Source organism: Taurulus bubalis, assembly GCF_910589615.1.
Source record: "Taurulus bubalis genome assembly, chromosome: 3".
Taxonomy (NCBI): Eukaryota; Metazoa; Chordata; class Actinopteri; order Perciformes; family Cottidae; genus Taurulus; species Taurulus bubalis.
The window spans coordinates 26371479-26393129 of record NC_136591.1 but is presented as its reverse complement, the minus strand read 5'-3'; the positions used below and the strand labels follow the sequence as shown (position 1 = coordinate 26393129).

Below are 21651 nucleotides of genomic sequence, written 5' to 3'. Positions count from 1 at the left end.
ATACAGTTTGTTTCACAGGTTACAGACTACAGAGAATACATCTCCACTCTGACAGTGATGATAACTGTCTTTATTAGTAGTAGTAGTTTACATCATTAAATCAACTGCAAACATTATATGGTAATTTTTAATCAATATTAAAAGCAATAAAAAAATATATCAAAATTAAGTGGATTTTTATTACAATGTTCGCTAAAACTGTCCAGAGCAGAAAACAATTCCGTTCCGATGATCATGTTTACGGACACAAACTCCGTCAGCTGTTAAAGCCGACTGACAGCTATAGGACCAAGGCAGTAAAGGAGGTTTAGCAAAGATGCAAATGCAACGTTATCAACCAATTCAACTAAATCTGATTTTAAGTTGGTATAGTTAATAAATAATACATTATAAAAAATGTATTGGGACTATTTTTGTGGAAGTCCCACCAAGTTCCTGAAGTTTGAAATCAATAAACTATTCGTTCTCCCTGTTTGTTCTCTCCGGTATGACTTTGAAGTTGGCAAGCTTTACAAACTGCATCCAGCTACCATCGGGACAGACACGGCTGACTGTGATTATACTTTAGCTGCTAACTTTGATTGATTCCATATATACATAATCTCGTCTCCCATGACAGATGATGCTAATATCATGTCAGTGGCAAGCTCTACATCAAGCACATCTCTCATTATCTTTTCGTCGACGTCCTGCTGCAGCTGAGATTGATCTTCTATTTCAGCAGAGGGCGGTCGTATTGCAGCGTGTGCTCACAGAGGTTCTGCTAAATGAAGGGAAAGATTAGAAATTGAGTTGAAAGCTCAACGTAAATGAGAGCGTATGGAAAAACCAAAGCAGCTCTCAGAATAGAGTTGGGAGTCGATGTGCCCTCTCTGCATTTCTACTATGTGTTTCTATATATCACATGAAGCACATTCACCATCATGTATTGTACTTAATTATTTAATTAGCTGCAATTGCATGGTATATGCACTTTGAAATAATAATTAAAAAAAACAATGAGATGATTTTTGATACAAAGAAAGAAAAATCAATAGTGAGGCTCAAATGTATTTGAAGAGCCCCGCAAGATTCAAGTATGTTTGAGTTTTGATGATATTTTGATTTTCTATATTTAGTGAAACTAGAAGGCAAAACAAAAGAGGTTTGCTCTCAGAAATATTCTCAGGCACAAACCAATGTTCTTGCAAGCTTGGCAGATTATTGTTTATTCAGCAAAAGCATTTCGATCTTCATTTGTCAAAGACGTCAAGTTTCTGTATGCACAAGTGCAAAGGAGCGCAAGGAGATGTAGTCAAAGTTTCCCATTTACTCTCCACCATTGAAAATCCATTCATCTTAATTCTCATAAACATACTTGAATGGAAACTCTGCTGTCACAACTACTTAGAGCGGTGAGACTCCCTCGCTCTTTACTCGGGTGGGAATGGAGATGAATGGATAGATCACTAATAACAGGAAGTGCCGAGCATCTTTACATGTGCCCTGACTGAAACCTTGACATGCTGCTCTCCACGTGGGATGAACAGTTGACAGTAGAGAGCAATGTACTAACTAAAAACAGCAGAGTGCAGGTTAGCGGTGACGTACTGGTGTGTGTTTCCAGGAACTGCAGCAAGAAGGTGTGTGTGTGTGTGTGTGTGTGTGTGTGTGTGTGTGTGTGTGTGTGTGTGGGTGTGTGTGTGTGTGTGTGTGTGCTTCTAACATGTGGCAAACCAGTACATGTTCTCAAACTCGCTGCTATGTGATTGCAGGGAGCGGACTTCTGTTCATTCGCTGCAGAAATGGGTGGTCAGGCCAAGAGGCAGAGACAATAGTTTATGTGTGTTTGTTGAACCAATATCACACTTGAAAATGTCTCAAAACAGGGTGAAGCGTTTGGAGGTTTGTGTGTGTGTGTGTGTGTGTGTGTGTGTGTGTGTGTGTGTGTGTGTGTGTGTGTGTGTGTGTGTGTGTGTGGGCAGCGTGTTAGAAATGAAAGGACACTGAGAAAGTACGAGGAGACAGAGTGGAAGAGATTGAAAGGTGAAGGACTATACTGATCTCTTCAATGTTTGCTTGATATTGGCTCGCCATGGAGCATCAGTGCAGTAAATACCACAACAGCAGTCTGACTCTCTGGAGTAGGAGCGCCCAGATCAGACATGACGGAAAACAGCTGTTACATAATACTTTTTTTTACACCGTGGATTGACTATTGACAGAATCCCTGACTGGCAGACACTGCGAACATTTCTCCCAGCGTGCATCAGAAAGCATAGCTCCACGGAGGGGGAACAACAATAGCACAAACTGAAAGGTCGCCCTTTCACTGCTGTCAGTGCCGACAGGAGATTTGGACTTTTGATGGCATCTCCTGATGTTATTCTTGTGTTATACAACAGCAGGCTGTTAGAGGTCTGACACAGTCATTTGTTATCACATCAGCAGGGAATGGTGTCCTGCTAAACACTGCATGTATTTCATTATTGTGATAAACTGAGAAGTCTGCAGTTACTTGGCAAACACTAAGGAATGTTGGACTGCTGAATAAGAGAACTGCTCAAAATATTTTCTTCTGAGTGAAAATTGTAACTATTGATCTTTTTAGTGTTTGCTTTTTAAAACTATGTCTGATATATAAGATTGCTTTACAGTATGTTATTACAAAGTTCCAGCAAGTGACACAAGCTGAAGCACGCCTGTCAACAAAACTTGTATAAGCTTGTATTTTACTTGTGAATAGTTTTTCCAGTACTTCCTTACTCATCCTGGGACCAATTTACCCACACATCTTATTTTCAAAATGTGTCAAACAGGTTTGGTCTCTGATTATGGGATTAACAAACAGTTAGTGGTATCAATATAGTAACAGCCTGTCATCTTCTCCTCCATCTATTCACCCTCTTTCTTTCTCCTTGACTCCTTTGCTCTTCATCCTGTTGTTACTTTCTCTTTCTTCTTTCTTGCCTCTGGCAAACATTAAAAGAGGCTTTCGTTGTTTTTACAAAGCCTAGGTGGGACTGCACAATCGTGTGTTTGGCCATGCCGAGCTCTATGGTGTGGAAACTACCGTCGGCAGCGCCAAAGCTAAAGAGCCCTCAGATTAACTAAAGATTCATAATAATTTCATGTCACAATGGAGAGTGGACGAAGCGATTGAATCAGGTAATTAGCCAACTATTAAAAACTATATGTATATATATTATAAACTAGCCAATTTGTTCATAATCTAGCCACTTCATGAGCCAGTGAGCTAGTTAATTCAGTCAGTCCAAACACACAGTCTGTCAGATATCCAGAACCCTCCCCCTGGGAAATGCACAATCACCATTCCAGACTGGGAATGCTGACAAGAATTTATCCCAGCCACATTTTTCCCCCCATCTGATTTACAGGAAAGCTTTATTTGAAGTGATGAGGAAGTAAGGTTTTCAAGGCAACACAGAACTGATCTGCGTCTGTTGTTTTTGTGGTAGATCTCTATCACATTTACTGGAAAATAAATCCTCCAGATGTCTTTTAAGTGGCATGTCTCCCTCTGTCTCATTCTCTCCTTGATTCCTCCTGATTTTCAATCACTCTTGTTCTCACTGGTACGTTCGCTCAGCTATCCTTCATTATTAAGGGGCCACTTGTGTAAACCTTGTAGGCCCTTAGGGATAATTGCCAAATTAGTGCATTCTTTCTGCCCTTGTGCTAAAATGAGTCTCATGTTCAATAAGCATGTCAGCCTCAACTTCCTCTTTCTGGCAAGTAGCGATTTACTGTCACGTGCATGCTTTTCAAGAGAAGCAACGTTTTACACACTCACTTCCAGTCTCTGAATCACGCCTGAGTGTCTTGTTTAATTGGTGAGTCATGAGGTGTGTGCACTGTGTGTATGTGTGTGAGTATGTGTGTGTGTGATATAACACTATGGAGTTGCGTCAGTATCGCTTTGCAGTGAAGTCAGCAGAATATCTGACTCATTGAGTTCAGTGGAGGAATAAGCATATGAAGAGAGAAGATGAAACCATGCATGTCTGCACTCAATCTTTGTGTGTGTTTGGTAAGTGAAAGGGAATACGTTGCAAGGTCAATTGAGTCCAGCCCCAGGGAGAGTAGATGTGAGAAACAGAAGGTCAAAGGTCGCAAGAAGATAGGTTCCACCCAGAGCTTAATGAATTTCCTTAGATTTCATCCTTTTTTCACACTTGGTGTCTTTTCCTTTACTTGTCTTTTATGGCCAGTTTTGTTCGACACACTGGTGTCCTAAAACATATAGATACATTCAATATAGATATATTCAATATGTTCTGTAGCATACGATAAACAGTATATTTATTTATTTCTCTTTATGTTCTTCTGTGTGTGTTTGCAGGTGCTCCCGTTCCCCAGCCAGGTGGTTTATAACCGCGTGGGGAAGTGCGGCAGCCGGACGGTGGTCATCTTGCTGAGATTACTGGCCGAGAAACATCAATTCAACCTGGTCTCCTCTGATATCCACAATAAAACACGCCTCACAAAACATGAACAGGTAACATAAGGGAGAGGATGTTGCAGTAGGGGATGGATTTAAAGATTTAATCAAAGCGAAGGTACAGGGTCAGAGGTGTCATGATATGTCGTCATTCATCCATTGGGTGGTTGACATGATGAATTGTTAAACTTCCAGTTAATAACATACACAAGAAAATAGGAGTCAAATTTGTGACATCGTCATATGCTCAATAATCGTTATCATTGCTGCTTACATCATGGAAATACTTTTTTTATCGTCTTTGCCCCGATGGTTTTCTGATCCCACTTCTGTACCGCTACTTTATGCATTCATCATTGTTATATAAATATTCAGGGGGGTCTGAATCCTTTAACTTTAATTTGAGCGACCGGATTCAAAGAAGCTGCTGTTGTCAAATCTAAGCTGCTGTTGTCAAATCTAATATAGATTATATATATATATATATATATATATAAATATATATATATATATATATACGTATATATATATATATATATATATATATATATATATATATATATATATATATATATACGTATATATATACGTATATATATATATCCAGCACATAGTTGGTAACACTTACTGTATTTGGAAAACAACTTAATTTGTTTCATGCTTCCTGGAATAGATCATGGACATGAGTGTTGGCTTTACAGAGGAAAACTACTTCCGTTTAAAAGCCAACGCAAATGCTAATGTTCATAAAGCATATCTAAATGGCACTGATATTATTTGTGCACACCTAACCTTTTTCTTAAGACCTTATCCACTAATCTTTGTTTTCATTAAATATACAAATAAATAATGAAAATGAAAGATTTACCGACTACAATCTAATTTACTGGGGACTGTTTACTGATGTGAACATGACTCCAAACTGTAGTTCCAAAAAAAAACCCTGATTTTGGCAGACTCGGCCTTGACCAGATTATTTAAATTAAGTTTACTGTGAGAGTAACAGATGCACTGAAGTTGAATTAAACAACAATCCAGTTGTGGAGGGAGCATCCAGACCTTAAATAAATCTACAGATAAAAGTGAAATCCTAGGAAAATCTTGACACAGATAGAAGTACAGTACTATCCACACAATGCAAATACTGTACATCCTGTTTTTCTATTAGTGTATTAAGTTGTTGTATTTCAGAACACTAACCTCCGCCGAACAACATCCCACGTATTTATGTATACGATATCAGACAGCAGGCCTAGGTAGGAAATGCACGGCCCGCCACTGCTTAAATTGTACTGAAATACAGTACTTGGGCAAATGTACTTAGTTACTTTCCTCTCCCGAAATTATACCAGCATGCTCTAGAGATTGCCCTGACTTTTTTTCACATTCTCTGTGAGAAAGTAATTTACTGATTGAGGTCAATGTTTTTCAGTAATAGTGAAGGCAGAAATATTATATTTCCATAGGAACCAGTGCAAGGGCCAAGCTTTTTCATATGCACTTCTGCTAATGGCATTTCCCACTGACACAATGCCTCTTTTTGTCATCTGGGTTAGAAAGTGACTGAACTGCGTGTTTGTGTGGGAGTATTCCAGAGATGACTCATATCCTCATATGACGTTATTGACAGAATCCTTTAGGGATAACCTAGTGCTAACCACTTTTGCATGGTCAGCAGATGCTAAATATGTCTCACCATTACTGACCGATTTGATGTTAATGTTAAGTCAATATTAAAACAGCTACTTGTTTATCCATTCATCAAACCCTGAAACGCTGCCTGCACACAGTGGCAGAACACCATTAGACTCATTAATTCTCAGGTCATAAAACGTCTCTGTGAATGATTCCAAGCGATGCTTCTCAGAAAGAGTTTGTGCATTCCAGTGTCTGTGCAAGGGGGGTCTGTTTAAGAGTGTACGCCTGTGTCACCTGATGTGGGGAAAAACTAATGTCTCAGGAACTAAGGGTGTGTGTGTGTGTGTGTGTGTGTGTGTGTGTGTGTGTGTGTGTGTGTGTGTGTAGCTCCATCTTTGTGTATCTCTGTGTGTGTTGATGCAGATCCAGACGCGTGTCGCTTAAGTTTAGAGAAGCTGGTCTCATCAGTTGTGGTTCTGGCTCCAGACTGCTGCTTTTGGACCTTTTTCCTTCTGGCTCTCCCAGTAGTCCACTAATAGGTTTGCCCGGGGTTGATGCCTTGTGTGTGTATTGCCAAAAAGTACTTATTCGTCTGGGACTCTGCAGATTTGTGACGTATAGTGACCCATCTGTCCCTTTCAGTACAGGGGCAACAGGCTGAGGGCGAGAGAGAGAGAGGTTTAAGACATTTCCTGGGGCGGTGGGGATTTCCACCTCAAAATTCTCCAGAAACAGAAAGACAGCATCTCTACTGTAAGTGGGTTTGCGTTCATGTGGGATCCTGTTTCCTCCCTCTTACCAACAACATTAACCAGCAGACATGGTACTCTACAGCCGTGAGCCTTGTGTATCTGCATCACACAGCCACAGATACGCAAACACAGAAAAGTGACTGGCCCCAGTACAAACAAAGATTGTAAACAGTTATTCTCTAATAGCATCTCACCCGCTACACTCGAAGCAATAGTTTCAAGCCGTTGGTCACAGGCAGAGAATTGAATAAAACAAATGGATAAACCAATTTCAAGCCTTTTTTTGCAAATAAACCTTTATTTTATTTTACTTTATTGAAGCTATTTATTCTGTGTACTGTATAACAACTTTTCAAGCAGATACATCAACTTTGTAAGAGCAGTTGCGGTAATGTCTGGAGCGATCTTCCTGGAAGAACTTTCTCTAATTTCTGGCCTCCATATTAGACTCGTACACAGGTGTTGATTATCTAGGCTTACACAGAGACACATTTAATTTAGTTAGCTGCAGATCAGTGTAGCTTTCTGTGGTTTTTGGCTCTTCCTCCGTTTCCCCTGATGAGCCCAGTGAGGGTTCCATGGGGGCTCAGGAAGGAGGAGGGCTGCAGGTATGCCAGGAATCTCAGACTGTCCTCCACTTTCCCTCTGTCTCCCTGCAGCTCTCCCTGGTAAAAGAGAGGGGGTCTGGCCAGACAGACCACAGGGGTGGGTCAGAAAACCCACACACACACACACACACACACACACACACACACACACACACACACACACACACACACACACACACACACACTCAGCAAATGTGCCAAATGTGTTCAGGGTATGCACATTAACCTGGGTGTGGGGGAGGGGACGTCAGGGGTTAGCTCTGGGCTAATTGGTCTGGACTAACAGCTGAGGGGGCAGTATGTGGATAATACACTTTTTTATGTTGAATTGAAATGATTGATAGAGACAGAGCATGTAGTGGCAAATTCATTTCTCAAGCTAATGGACGTTTTTTTTTTTTTTTACATTTTATAGCAGGTCCACAGAAAGTGGAAGCAGAGTGAGTGGAAATGTACTGAGTTTATATGAGAAGGAGGGTGTTGAACCCAAATCTGACTGAGCTCTCAGATTAACTTCTCTGTGTACATAAACAAGTATACATATTACTGGTGCTGTCCAAATAGTCTTGCCGTGACGTACCAGGGGCCCATACATAGTTTATGACAGCAGGACATTCAAACAGGACATTCAGTCCCTCAGCTGATCAATGCACTTTGCTTCAAATATATTTATATAAAAAGTGATTCAATCAACCCTCTCAGGTCAAAGACATTTTTACCTGTTACGCTTGCACCTTTTGTGAATGTTCATGTATAACTTCAACACGTTATACGATCACATTAATTGTGGAGGAGCAAATGCATATTTCAGAGACGCCCAAATCATGTTGGATTTTTTGCCATCAATACCGATTGGCTGATAGAGATCCTTTTTGTTATTTTTGTTTTGTTACAGCAGCTGATAAACAAGGAGCAATAATGTTATTTTTCACCACCGTCCAAAAAAACACCATTAAAATATTTAGAAAATAAAAGTAGTTTTTTTTACATTCTTAGTAGTTTTAAATATGTATTATAAGATGCTTTGAGCAAGTGTCCAGAAATTAACCAGATCATAAATCCCTCGCTGATATCAATTTATATTGCCGTGAAAACGTCTCCTTCAAACAACTCTATTTATTCAGGTTTCTTGCCAAAAACAAACATGTAAACAAATATTTTTTTTAGTAGCACGACAGTATTTTGAAGTGGTGCATTCATATTTTATTTATTTTTTATGATTTGCTCCTCACATCAAGGGTCATTCCTTTTGAAAAAGATAAAGAAAGACTTTCTCCAATTGACAGTGTGCTTCAAGCCTGTCGTTTGGTATAATGAAGAGCAACTTTTCCAAAATCAGAATTTGTCTGAGATCAATCAATTCTTCTTTGTCTCTCATTAAGTTTGCATCTACTCTCCCAGTCTCGTATGAAACAACCAACGTGTTCTCTCTATGGGTGCTTGTAGATTCTGTTTCCAAGGAATGCTTTGTTGATGGTGTTTTGGCTCTTCTGCTGCTCTCTTTAATCTCCCCTGGAAGCCGGGAAGCACCAATCACAGAATTGAACCTAGAAATCCCTTACAGTGCACAAGTGGTACAAAGTCTGTCTGGATGTTGTCCTTTTCTGCTGCCACAGCTTGATCTGATGGATCAGTGAGGGTGTTGTAAGCTCTGTGTTTCCTTACAGAGAGCACAACTGTCTTCCAACAGGCACTTCTATGGTCTGCTCTCTCTCGAAATGGGGAAATACTGAACTCCCAACCCTGCTACTCTATTGTATCAAAGATCAAAATCATGGACTGTGGCTTTCACATCGACTGCATCAGGCTGTCACAAACAATTGGATGTATTATGGTTGTATTGACTGGTCCCTTGCTATGTTCATATTCATCCAGCTTCCCATGTCTTCTGCATCAAGCCAGATGTCCCCAGTCCGTGACCTCCCACACTCACATGTCTGCATCCAGTGTGTGCATGTAAGCATATCCATAAGAAACAAAACCAGTTTTAGCCTAAAGAACCCTTTTAGAACCCTTTTGGTTCTTCAGGCGAAGGGAATCCCAGAATCCTGATGTGTTTTCTATTTTTTTAAAGCACACACATCTGGATCAATGTGGAGTTTTCTTCATGTGTATGCCTTCTTTGCACTATTTCCCAGTCACCAGTTTGGTGCTGTCTTTGGCCGTGTTGCTCTCTGGGTAGCAGAGGGACTCATTGAATGCCCCATGTGCAGTGTTTAGTCATTCATTATTCCTTTGTGTTAATCCTTTCAAACTTCCACTTTTCAACTACTCATGAAGAGGACTATTTTTACTCATCCCCTTAAAACTGATGGGTCATTCTACACAAGTGCTGCAGGGACAAGGCACACACCCACCACTGTGGATATCCGGTTTTAATTCACATTAGCAGCAACTCCAGCTCGGTTGTCTATTCCAATTAGCACAATCGCTTGTGTTTTCTGGTGGGGAAACAGTGAGGGATCTTTATGTCCTTGCTGTTGCTTGTTAGTCAGAGGGCCTGCAATATGGAGTACAGTTGTTAGTAAAATTGTTGACCATTGCATTGATTACTGGCAGGAGAAATGAAGCGCCTGGCCACAACATGTGCCACGGAGGTGGAAGTGGCACATGGCTGTCTCCACATTCCCCATACCATAGCAAACTCCTACCATAGTGGAGTTTGCTGGGACAAGCACCACAGTAGGGTGGAAAAAGTATTTCTAAATTGTCGAGCTAAAGGAGAAACAATCGACATGACATTACTAACTCTCAGAGAAGTACCGTATGCTAGCTGTGTGTGAAGATGCAGGGTTCGGAGCTTTTTCAGGGGAACTTTCTTAGTGCTTATGTTTGCTTTTTTAATGTCAAAATTACTGTCACTGGTCTAGTTCCACATGTTTACTCTTTAATTTGTATCTTATGCAGTTAATTCTTCAAGACATGTCAAATCAACTGTGTGTTTTGGTCTTTATGTTTATTTTTCAGGTGGATCTCATGAAGAACATCAGTAATATCCCTCAGCCATTCCTCTATACACGGCATGTTCACTTCCTGAACTTTACCAGGTACAGTAGTGCACCAAGGTACAACGATGCTTAACAACAGCAATTTGAAACAACTCCTCTAATGTATGTTCCAATTCTGTCCAGGTCTTAACTTTTTATTTACATTTGTATTTGTCTTTGTAAGGTTCAGGATAGAGCAGCCGGTCTACATAAACATAATCCGGGACCCCATCAACAGGTTCCTCTCCAACTACTTCTTCCGTCGCTTTGGTGACTGGAGGGGTGAGCAGAACCACCTCATCCGCACTCCAGGAATGAAAGATGATGAGAGATACCTGGTGAGAGACCTTTGCTTTTAAGCAGCATTTAGTTATGGTTTATGGCTTGAAAAACAAAGCTATTTTCCCATGAGAAACTGATGCATTGATACAATACACATTTTTTAACTTGCACTGTCTTGAACTTTGTAATGGTCTAGGAATCAAAATGTGCTATACGGTTCTGTTGATATGACCCTGTGAACTGCTTTGACATGTAAATGTAAGGTGTACCACTTTTCATTTAGGAGAACTACTTCTACTTCTATTTATAAGAAGTGCATCCTCGTGTCAGATTGGTGATGAGGAATAATGACAAGGTCCCTCTCTAAAAAAAATCCTCCCCAAAATCCAAAATCTCTAGATCCTATAAAGGAGCCAAAACAGTATACAGCGCTTGTATTTAATCACGCTTTAGAGAACCTCTACCTCATGAAGAAACCTTTTCTCATAATAATGTTTTGAGAGTCAAAAAAATGCTGAATCTTTCAGCCTTCTTCCCTTCTATCTGCCTCTAATCTTGGTCCCAGTGCCCTCAGGCCTATTTATATGGACACTAGCTAAATCAATGTCTCGGCTATTTATGGTCTGAAATACTGCGTTTGCAGTATTTGAAAGAGCTGCACAGTTACTTTATGAGTCAGTAGTTTGCAAATAACAGTGTTTTAACCCTGTATCTGTTTTGATTCCAGACCAGCTGGTCTCATAACCTGAAGCTCAGTTGAGACATGAAGTGAAATGTTGTGTACTCATTTATTATTCTGGTATGAGCTTTATGTACGCTAATTATGGAGGCACATAAGCCAAAGAGTGTTTAAAGACAGTGTACAGGGTAGACAGTAATGATACTGACTGTTGTACTCTGGTATATAAACATGCTTTGTAATCTTCCACAAAATATTTGTTTTAATCACCAGTGATTTCTGCTTTAATTCACTCCTTAAATAACAGACACATAGAATATCCTGTGTCCACCAAGTTCATTTTTTGTTTGTTGGTCAACTATAAGTAACAGAACATTTCTTCTTCAATGCAGAAAAATATGAAAACCACCCCCTGCTCTCTTTGAAGATGTTTTACACATGGTGTTGCTGGAGGCAGGAAGGCAAATTGTAAAGCCACGGCAGCTTGATGCTAAACCCAATATTTAACTCTGATTATGATTCCAATTAGAGACCTGATTCAGTACAACCACATCACAAACTTGGTAACATGTGTCTGCTTTGCAGAGTTGTTTACCCCTGTAGCTCCTCCTAAAAGCATTACATCTTCTATTTGAGAGCCTTACTTTAAATTTTCAAGTTGCCATTCTTTAAAAAAAAAATCTCTGTACGAGTTTAACGCTGTGGAGGAGCGACTAAAACGCAGTTTGCCTTCAGGACATACAGTACAGTTAGCAGTGAAGTGATGGGTCTAACATGATGTTGGAAGTCCCCTAGAATACAACAAACACATTTGGGACTTGGAGAGCGGGTTAAGTAAAAATAGAAAAATATTGTTGGCAGGTCAAAACAATGATTATATCAATACTTTCATAGTGAATTAATATCCAGGAACAAACACTCCTTGTCACTTACCCTACAGTGTATGGACGCTGAGAGCTCAAAAGGCCATAGAGAGGAAAACAGGAGGACTGAATGTCATTCTGGCTTGAGTCTGACTGAGTGTAATTAAGTATTGCATTGCTTTCCCTGGCGAGAACATGTGAGTTGAGTTATTAAAGTATGCAGACCACGGGGGCCCCTTGCTACAGTTATAGAGGTGGGGGAGCTGTGGTGCTGCATACTGGCTTACCTGTGTGTGTGTGTGTGTGTGTGTGTGTGTGTGTGTGTGTGTGTGTGTTTATTTACACTCCTATATTTATTATTTATGAGTGCCAAGAGTCCATAACATGAGTTATTATGTAAGTTTTTCCAAAGTAGTGACATTTCTTGGTGCTCATTTATTAGATTAGGTAGTTAGAATACGGTATGTGATGTTTTATTGTAACTTTTGTCCTCCCCATCACGTATTTAACTTTAACTGAGATTTTGTTGCATACCAACTGCATAGCTATCGTTTACTGTATTGACATAGAAGTGTCTTTCTTACTGCTTTACAATACTGCTGTTTGTATTGTTTATTGGTACTGAGTGTGTCTGATAGCCACAACAACTTAGCTTACCTAACAGCTTGTAGTTATGTGCAAAACCATATATATAAACTAGGATATGTACAGGATATGTATGTCATCTTGTTGTCTGCAAAATGTGATGAACCTCCCTAAAATATTAGGACTCAACCTTTATTGTCACAGACAGACAACGCAAATGAGCAATAGCGGAAAGATATTTAATGTTTTAGGTAAAACTAAGATTAGATTGACGGTTAAAGATTAAGTTATAGCCAAGTGGAAAGTTAAGAGACTCACAGAGGCATTCAGCCTCTGTGAGCTTATGTGCAGGAAGCAGTTGTCCACATTTGGATTTTGGGGCAACAATGTCACATTACATGAAGTTATTTCATTCAATGTTGTTCCAAAATAAGGCTCAGTATAAAAGCATTAAGTTGTGTAGAGATGTCCAGATTTGAGGCCGGAAGATGAATGTCCTCGTAAGTATAACATTTGAAATATCTGTGTATATCAGCGCGAGTGCCCCGCTATGTCAACACTTGGAGTTGGGACTAGTCTCAGATATATCCCCTCCCAGGTGTGCATTAGCTCTGTTTGCCCTGCGTTAGGTGTATATGAGAGGTGTCAATAAAATAATACTGTCAGGGCCGAGGGAACCTGATGCACGTGTCACTGAGACATTCCTGTGGTCGGCTTGGATTTTCCGTCAGTCCTCCACACCCCTTTTTACGCACACATACACTAAAGGCATGCTCTGGACACTTGAACGCAGTGTGCACATGCATGGACTGTCACTTGAGATTTAAGAGCTTTTATTTGAAATTAAGTAGGTTTTAAAAAGATGTCTCGGTCAGGTTATTTTTGTAACTGTACTAACTGTATTTTATGCATACAAAAAGAATAAATACAGAGGGAGCAGTTGAGAGTGATCAGGTTTTGCCCTACCACAAGGTACAGTGTGTGTGTGTGTGTGTGTGTGTGTGTGTGTGTGTGTGTGTGTGTGTGTGTGTGTGTGTGTGTGTGTGTGTGTGTGTACACTTCTGTTCACACACGTGAGAATACATGCAAATGCATGTCAAATGGTGAGTTCTCACACCTCAAAAATACTGGTCTGATCCAGTGAGATTCCCACGGAGCAGATGATTTCCCAATGAGTGAATGATCTGCCCTCATGTGACCCAACATTTAAAATGACACGTATACTCTCAAACCAATAAGAAAGAGGCTTTACTGCTGGCATCAGTCATGCCCTGGCATGCCTTGACAATAAAAGCGGCGGGGTGGTGTACCTGTCACAGGTCCGATTGCCAAAGGTGCAACCGCCACATGAATTTTAGTGCTGTTGTTTACTCACGCATGAGATTTTCTTTTTTTTTAAGTATCTCCATGCCCTTTTTGTATTGTTTTCCATGAATGACAATTTACGTTTCTGTGTTGTCTGCCAAAGAGTTCAAACAAATTAAATCAGTTATTGCAGGTTTTAAATGTGATTTGACCTCAGTGTACCACTCCCATGCTCCCGAAATGAATGCTCAGCCAAACTCTCCCATGGGAAAGGTTTGCATCATCAATTACTCCTGGTTTAATACATGCATACATTCCATTCAGGGAAACGGCCGTTGTAGAGATTAGGGCCTATTTTGCTACAGTTTTCTTTGACTGCTCAGTTGGCTTAATCCACGGTGAGAATAGGAACAATGTGCCTGAGTGTGCACACAGGAGCTCTCTTCGAAATACTAATAGGTCCTCTAAATAGAGTGTGCATTGTCTGACTGCTGTGTGTGTGTGTGCGTATTTGATTGTGCGTAGTTGTATATGAATGAGTTATGGCTGGATTCCCAGAGGTCCCCTAAATGCTTAGGCATAAGGGTCTGTATCAAGTGTCGGAGTAAAGCGGAGGAGGGACTTCCTGGCTATGAGCAGTGTGTTTTAGGTAACGGCGTCACACGTGTCACTTCCTGTTAGCCTTTCACTGTTTCGTTGTGTCCAGCTCTCTCTTGCTTTTTATCACTTTTTTGTTCACAGTTTGGCTCATAATGCTTTTTTGGGGTGTGCTGTATTTATGCTGATTATAGATTGTTAGCATGGCACGCGCGTGCGTGCGTGCGTGTGTGTGTGTGTGTGTGTGTGTGAAATTAAACAGTGTTGCATTAGAGTTCAAATTTTTCATGTATCCACTTAAACTTTTCTTTTGATATCTCAGCATGTTTAATTGTTTCTCGCACAGAGACTTTTATTGTTTTTTTTTAGAAATTGTAACACTCATCACTGACAGGAAACAAACATGGCAAGGAAGTATATTCATAATTGAATGAACACTTGGTATACTCACACTGTCATTCTTAGAACTATGAAATTATGATCAAAGAAAAGCGGGTCAATCTTATCACAAGTTTGGACACGACCCGTACTCTTTAACAATAGTGTAATGCTCATCTCTTTTCTAAAAGCTCTTCTGGGGTTTTGCTGTGGTTTCTTTGAAGAGCTTTCCAGTGGTTTTCTTCACTGATCACCAAAAAGTCCTGTTCCCGGTGCAAAGTGCAGCTCAGTCATAAAACCCAAACAAACCCTGCAGCCGCGTGCTGAATCAGATACAATTGTACCACAGTGTTCAGCTGCAAGGAAAAAAACTACTGACCAAGTGCATGAATTATGTCATCCCAATTTATGTATATTGGCATTCGCACTGTTCCTGTTATGGCTACATCTTTAGAAGCTTGAAAGAACTCAAGATGTATAGTTATCAGATTTGTGTTAAAGTTTGATGAGTCTCTCCCTTTTCATTGTGAACTTTCTCATAGAGCAAAAACAGCATGAACATAATCTTCATGCTCTCATAAACATGGAAGCCAAAAAAATAAAATTGAGCTAACTGCAACTGGCAATCCAAGCTCATACATGCTCATACCCACCGTGTTTCTTGCCCTGAATCCATGCTTAGACCCCTGTCAGGGAGGTGTTTTAACAGCCCAGTCACCTGTTTCCTAGTGTTCATCCGCAGGCCCCTCATATCTCATCCTCAAAAGCAGACGGCGTCCTCTAGAAGGTCTCGACCCGCGGTCCTGACCAACTCAGCATGTTGGCTTCTTGCTTTGACAAATACTGACTTATCAGTATTAAATCTTAAAGATAAGCTTTGACGTAATGATACAGTTTAATTTTGTGTTTACTTTTAGATCCCATCTTTTATAACACCTTTTGCCTCATGCACGTAGCCATAAGTGTGTTTTTGAGCATCTGAGTATCTGTGTGTGTGTGTGTGAGTCATGCTCCGTGGAGTGTTTTGTTGCTCGGGACTTGTTGCCATCCATAAGGCTTACGTCACCTGACACGGATTTGACTGCTAGTTCCACCGCACTAAATGGCTGGCCAGCGTCACTCCTGCATGTGTGTTTTTAATCTGTCCTCTGTTTAGTTTTTTTGCCTTTCATTGTTTAATAGCACCACATTTAGACAATGGATGTTTTAAAGTTCACAGCTCTGATATAATCACTTAATTCTTATATGACATGAAAGTTCACCACAGTTTTGTCACTGCATAATGTCAAGTCGTCGTTTCTATCTGGTTTCTGGAACTACGTAATGGTAAAGATCTTTATCTATCTTTTGCAATCATGAGTTTTTAAGGTGAGCATAAATCCATGCACACCTATACGTTTTCTTCTGCGATGCCTCTGAGAGCAGCTGAGGTGAAGGGGCAGAGCTTATCCTTGTGCTCAGGATGTGGTTTGCATAGCACTTCTCAGCTGATGACCAGCAGGGAGTTCACAGTGGTGCTGGTGAATGGCTTCCTCTAGTGGCGGAAATAAATAATTACACTTCTGAGTGAGCTTCATCTAATTTCCTTGGGGAAATTATTATCTGCATTTAACCCATCCTTAATTAAGGAGCAGTGTGCTATAAATGAATGAGTACTGTCAAATTAATAAAATTGTTATGCGTTTGTCTGCTTTCAGGATATCAATGTGTGCATTCTAGAGAATTACCCAGAGTGCTCCAACCCCAGAGTTTTCTACATCATTCCCTACTTCTGTGGACAGCATCCTCAATGCAGGTATCTACACTCTCAAGTTTCCTCGCAAAGCATTTTCATGTTTTAGACATTATTAAACGTGTCATGTATACCTGCTCTGTTGATATTGTTGTTTTCCAGTCTCTTACTGTTAATGTTTCTTCTTTCTCCACCAGGGAGCCTGGAGTTTGGGCTCTGGAGAGGGCCAAACAGAATGTGCTGGAAAACTACCTCCTTGTGGGTATCCTGGAGGAGCTGGAGGATGTTCTGCTTCTGTTGGAGCGGCTCTTACCTCATTACTTCACTGGAGTACTCAACATCTACAAGAGCCCTGGTAGGTGCTTATTACATGTTGTTTCATGTTGAAGGTATAACATTTGCAATTGATGTTACCATTCAGAAATTGAAGTTTGGCATATTTTATGTAAAAATTATGAATATAGCAGTCTGATTGTTTGAGTTCTTCTTAGTCTTTGTTTTATTTATCTTCTTTCTGAAGACTATAAGAAGATGGGGAACATGACGGGCACCGTACGTAAACATACGCCCACTCTGGAGGCCCTGCAGGTGCTGTACCACCGCATGCGCTACGAGTATGAGTTCTACAACTTCATCCGAGACCAGTTCCACCTCACGAAGAAGAAAATTGGGCTCAAGTCTGTCTCCCAACCCCCCGCCCACTCACCGGCTTTCCTACGGGAGCTGGCCCTCCGAACCCCAGAGCCTTTGGATGAAGATGATGAGCTGGACGCAGACCTGGAGGATGCTAACAGCTGGCTGGTCCATTCCTAAGGGCTGTTTGATGAACAGTGGACGTAGCAAAAAAAAACAGCTGATGTGCTTGAATTGGCTAGAGATAGCTGGAGGCAGCCTGAGGGCAAAGGGGAGTGTTCCCCAACTTTCAGCATTCCTACAAAAGTGAGGTTTGTTTAGGGGTGTGTGGATACTGAAGCTCGTGTTTTTACGGGCTCTGTTTTCCATCTTCAATAGACTCCTATCACGACAGGCTCAGCACTGTGGACTATAGAGTTGAGTAATTGGAAGGACAAAATGCTTTATTTAAAAACGTGACCAAGGACAGTGGGAAATACTGTTTAGCTCAATTTTCTTGACTCAAGTTTTGTTTTAATTTGAGCTTGTGTTTGGATTTGTTAATGTAAAATATAACAAAGAAACATCATTGATGTAATCTCCAGGAGAGATTAGTGCAAGATGTGGATGGTTAAATGTGTTGGGAAATATTCTAAATGTTGATCGCTGGGGCGTTTACTGTAGGAGAGGACTTAGCACAAGATAGAGGTTCATACTTTATGAAAGGGATGATGTCGTCACAGCTGGAATGGAAAATGGTATCCACAAATAAAAAGTACCAAAACCCTTTTTGTATATTAGCTGTCTATGACTGTTCCAAATGCCAAACCCCACTAAGAGTTCCAGTAACTGACAATACATCTTGGTGCACAGTTGGTGGAGTTGTGACATAAGCAAGTCAGTTGTGATAGTATTGGTTTATAACATTTTGTTTAATTTGTAAGATATTGCTAGGTATAAATGAGGGTTAGACAGTAGGCACTCAATTATGAATTCAAAGAATTCCAACTTTGTGTGCATGAATGATTGAGTTTGACCAAACCAGTAGTGTAAGTTAGCATGGATTTATTATTTGAGGCAGGTCATCTGTTGAGAGTCAAACACTAAAATTAATTTATGGAGCATAGTTTGTTTTATCCAAAGTCTAAAAGATTGAGCTTGCCAAATACGAGTGTTTCTACTGCTAATACATTCCAAAACTGTATGAATATACTGCTTTTTTTTCTGAGGTGACTTTTTATGAAATTCTGACGCAAAATGAGGGATGTGGTCACAAAACTGGATACTAATGCTCATGTCAAACAGGATTATGTTTCTGTTTAAGGGTGTGTTTTCCCATTCAAAATATCATGAAATCGTGTGAAGTGTTATCATTCTCAGCTAACACAAATTTCCAAATATCCAGCAGCTTTTCGGAGTGCTTGTTTTGTCATGTACAAATCATGAGAGAATAATAACCATAAGCTAATATGTGATTGTCACCTTCGTAGTACATTCTACCATCCTAATATCAATTGTCTGTACCTTTTTAATTGTCCTGGTTTGTGTTCAGTGTTTCATATTTTGACAGTTTAATTTATTATTTTGTATTCGTTTGCATTCCAGATAACATTCTCAGGAAGGAAAAAAAGATGTTTAATAACTTGATCATTTGTATTTTGGTTTCTGGCGGCTTTGAAACTATTCTTGGTATTTTAAGGTTGTCTACAATGGGTTTTATATCAACAGCTGAAACTTATTAACAACAACTAATGCAGCCCACCATTTTAAAGTCTTCAGAATAAATGTCCTCTAACTATTGCAGCTATTGTCTCTGTTTTACTTGTATTTGTTGTGTGTAAAATGCATATGAAGAAGTTTGTGGTGGTCTCTTCATCCGTCAGATTGATCAGCAGCTACAATCAGAGCAGCCTCCATGCTATGGTCCATAATTTTGCTCTCTCTTCCCTGCAGAAGCCATTCCATCACTGCACCCAACTTTGACTCTTCTTCCTTCTGGCTTCCCAGTTGTGAAATGAACTTCCCTGTTGCCCCCAGGACAACACGGTCTCTCCTCTGATATAAAAAAATAAGTATTACTTGTATGTTTGCAGGTATTGTGTGTGGTTTTCTGCACGGTGGTGTAGTGGCAAGCACTGTCGCCTCACAGCAAGAGGTTCGATTCCAGGTCTGAGCAGTCGTGGCAGCGCGAGATCTCTCCGGATTCTCCGGCTTTCTCCAACAGTTCAAAAACATGCAGCTTAGATTAATTTGACTCTAACTTGCCCGTAGGTGTGAATGTGAGCATGAATGGTTCTCTGTCTCTACATGTGGTCTGCGATAAACTGGCGACCTGTCCAGGGTGAACCCAGCTGGGATCAGCACTGGCGCACCGCAACCCTGAATAGGATAAGCGGTTAGGATATTGGAACGGAGAAAAACTTGCATGCTCTTTTATCCACTTCCATCTGTCTTCCTACTTTAATTGCAGTTGATCTTGGTCCAGTGTGTTTACACACACATGGAATTTGCCCCCGGATACACTTTGCTCTTACATACACAATATACAATGTACAATGTACGATAAATATCCCCAAAGCCCAAACGTGTGGTGAGGGTGAACTGGGAACGTCTGGCAGAGGATCCTGTCCGGGAGTTCTTCAACTCCCATCTCCGGAAGAGCTTCTTACACATCCCGAGGGATGCTGGGGACATGGAATCTGAGTGGACCATGTTCAAAGCCTCTATTGTGGACGCGGCTGCTAGGAGCTGTGGTCGGAAGGTCATCGGTGCCTGTCCTGGCGGCAACCCGAGAACCCGGTGGTGAGGGAAGCCGTCAAGCTGAAGAAGGGTCTCGGGATCACATTTCTGCTGTTCGCGGATGATGTGGTCCTGTTTGCCTTCTCGGACCGTGACCTCCAGCATTCACTGGGGCGTTTTGCAGCCGAGTGTGAAGCGGCAGGGATGAGAGTTAGCACCTCCAAATCTGAGGCCATGGTGCACTGCCGGACACCGGTGGATTGCTCCCTCCAGGTGGGGACAAACTGCCTACCCCAAGCGAAGGAGTTCAAGTATCTCGGGGTCTCTTTCACGAGTGAGGGTAAGGTAGATCAGTGCGGCTGCAGCTGTAAAACAGGCGCTGTACCGGTGCGTCTTGGTGAAGATGTCTACGTTCCAACCCTCACCTATGGTCACGAACTCTGGGTCGTGACTGAAAGAACGAGGTCTCGGATACAAGCGGCCGAAATGAGCTTCCCCCGTAGGGTGGCCGGGCTCAGCCTTAGAGATAGGGTAAAGAGCTCGGACATCAGGAGGGAGCTTGGTGTCGAGTCGCTGCTCCTTCGTGTCGAAAGGAGTCAGCTGAGGTGGTTCGGGCATCTAGTCAGGATGCCTCCTGGACGCCTACCATTAGAGCTTTTTCAGACAAGTCCAACTGGTAGGAGACCCCGGGGAAGACCCAGGACAAGCTACAGGGATTATATCTCAACGCCTCGGGATCCCCCAGAATGAGCTGGAAAGTGTTGCGGGAGAGAGAGAAGCCTGGGTCGGCCTGCTGAACCTGCTGCCACCGCGACCCGACCCCGGATAAGCGGCTGATAATGGATGGATGGATGGAAGATAAATATAAAAAAGACATTAAAGACAACAGTAGTCAAAAATAGTGTAAAGTAGTCCAGATGTAGGTGTCTGATTAATTGTTCATCAGAGCGACGGCCAGTGGAAAGAAGCTGTTCCTGTGTTTGGTGTTTTTTGCGTACAGTGCTCTGTAGCGCCTACTAGAGGGGAGGAGTTGGAACAGCTTGTGTCCTGCAACATGGCGCAGGTCACAACCATAATTTGTGTCCTGCAACACGATGTAGGATATATAATGTAAAATACATCACCAACAAATGTATTATGGTAGTCTCACTCTAAAAAAATCTAAATAATTCCAGGCAGAATTGATTGACTATTTATTATTTAAAATAGAAATCATTGGCATTTGGCCTCACAAGTGAAGAAGTACAGGATATGTGTGTATGTACTGTAAGGCCATTTTCTCTTTTCCGCTATCCATCCGTCCCATTCTTGTGAGTGTGACACTATGACATACGTTTTGGTGGTTAAAGGTCGGAGGTTTTTATAACATTTTTACGTCACATTTTTATGACATACTATAATATGATATTTTTTGGCATACTGTATTGTGACATCTTTATTGCAAACTATACTC

At 41.0% G+C, this 21651-nt stretch overlaps 1 protein-coding gene across 1 annotated transcript in view; it reads left to right on the top strand.

Moving 5' to 3' along the window:
- The window catches only part of usta (uronyl 2-sulfotransferase a), a gene marked incomplete at its 5' end in the record, with an annotated part of 50090 nt that extends 30828 nt beyond the window's left edge, over positions 1-19262 (top strand). The window contains 6 exon segments of the mRNA XM_079215568.1: positions 4343-4498; positions 10407-10486; positions 10611-10764; positions 16813-16910; positions 17045-17202; positions 17368-19262. Of these exon segments, the coding sequence (XP_079071694.1) occupies positions 4343-4498; positions 10407-10486; positions 10611-10764; positions 16813-16910; positions 17045-17202; positions 17368-17660 (939 nt within the window). The 3' untranslated portion in view covers positions 17661-19262.
- Between the last annotated feature and the right edge of the window lie 2389 nt (positions 19263-21651).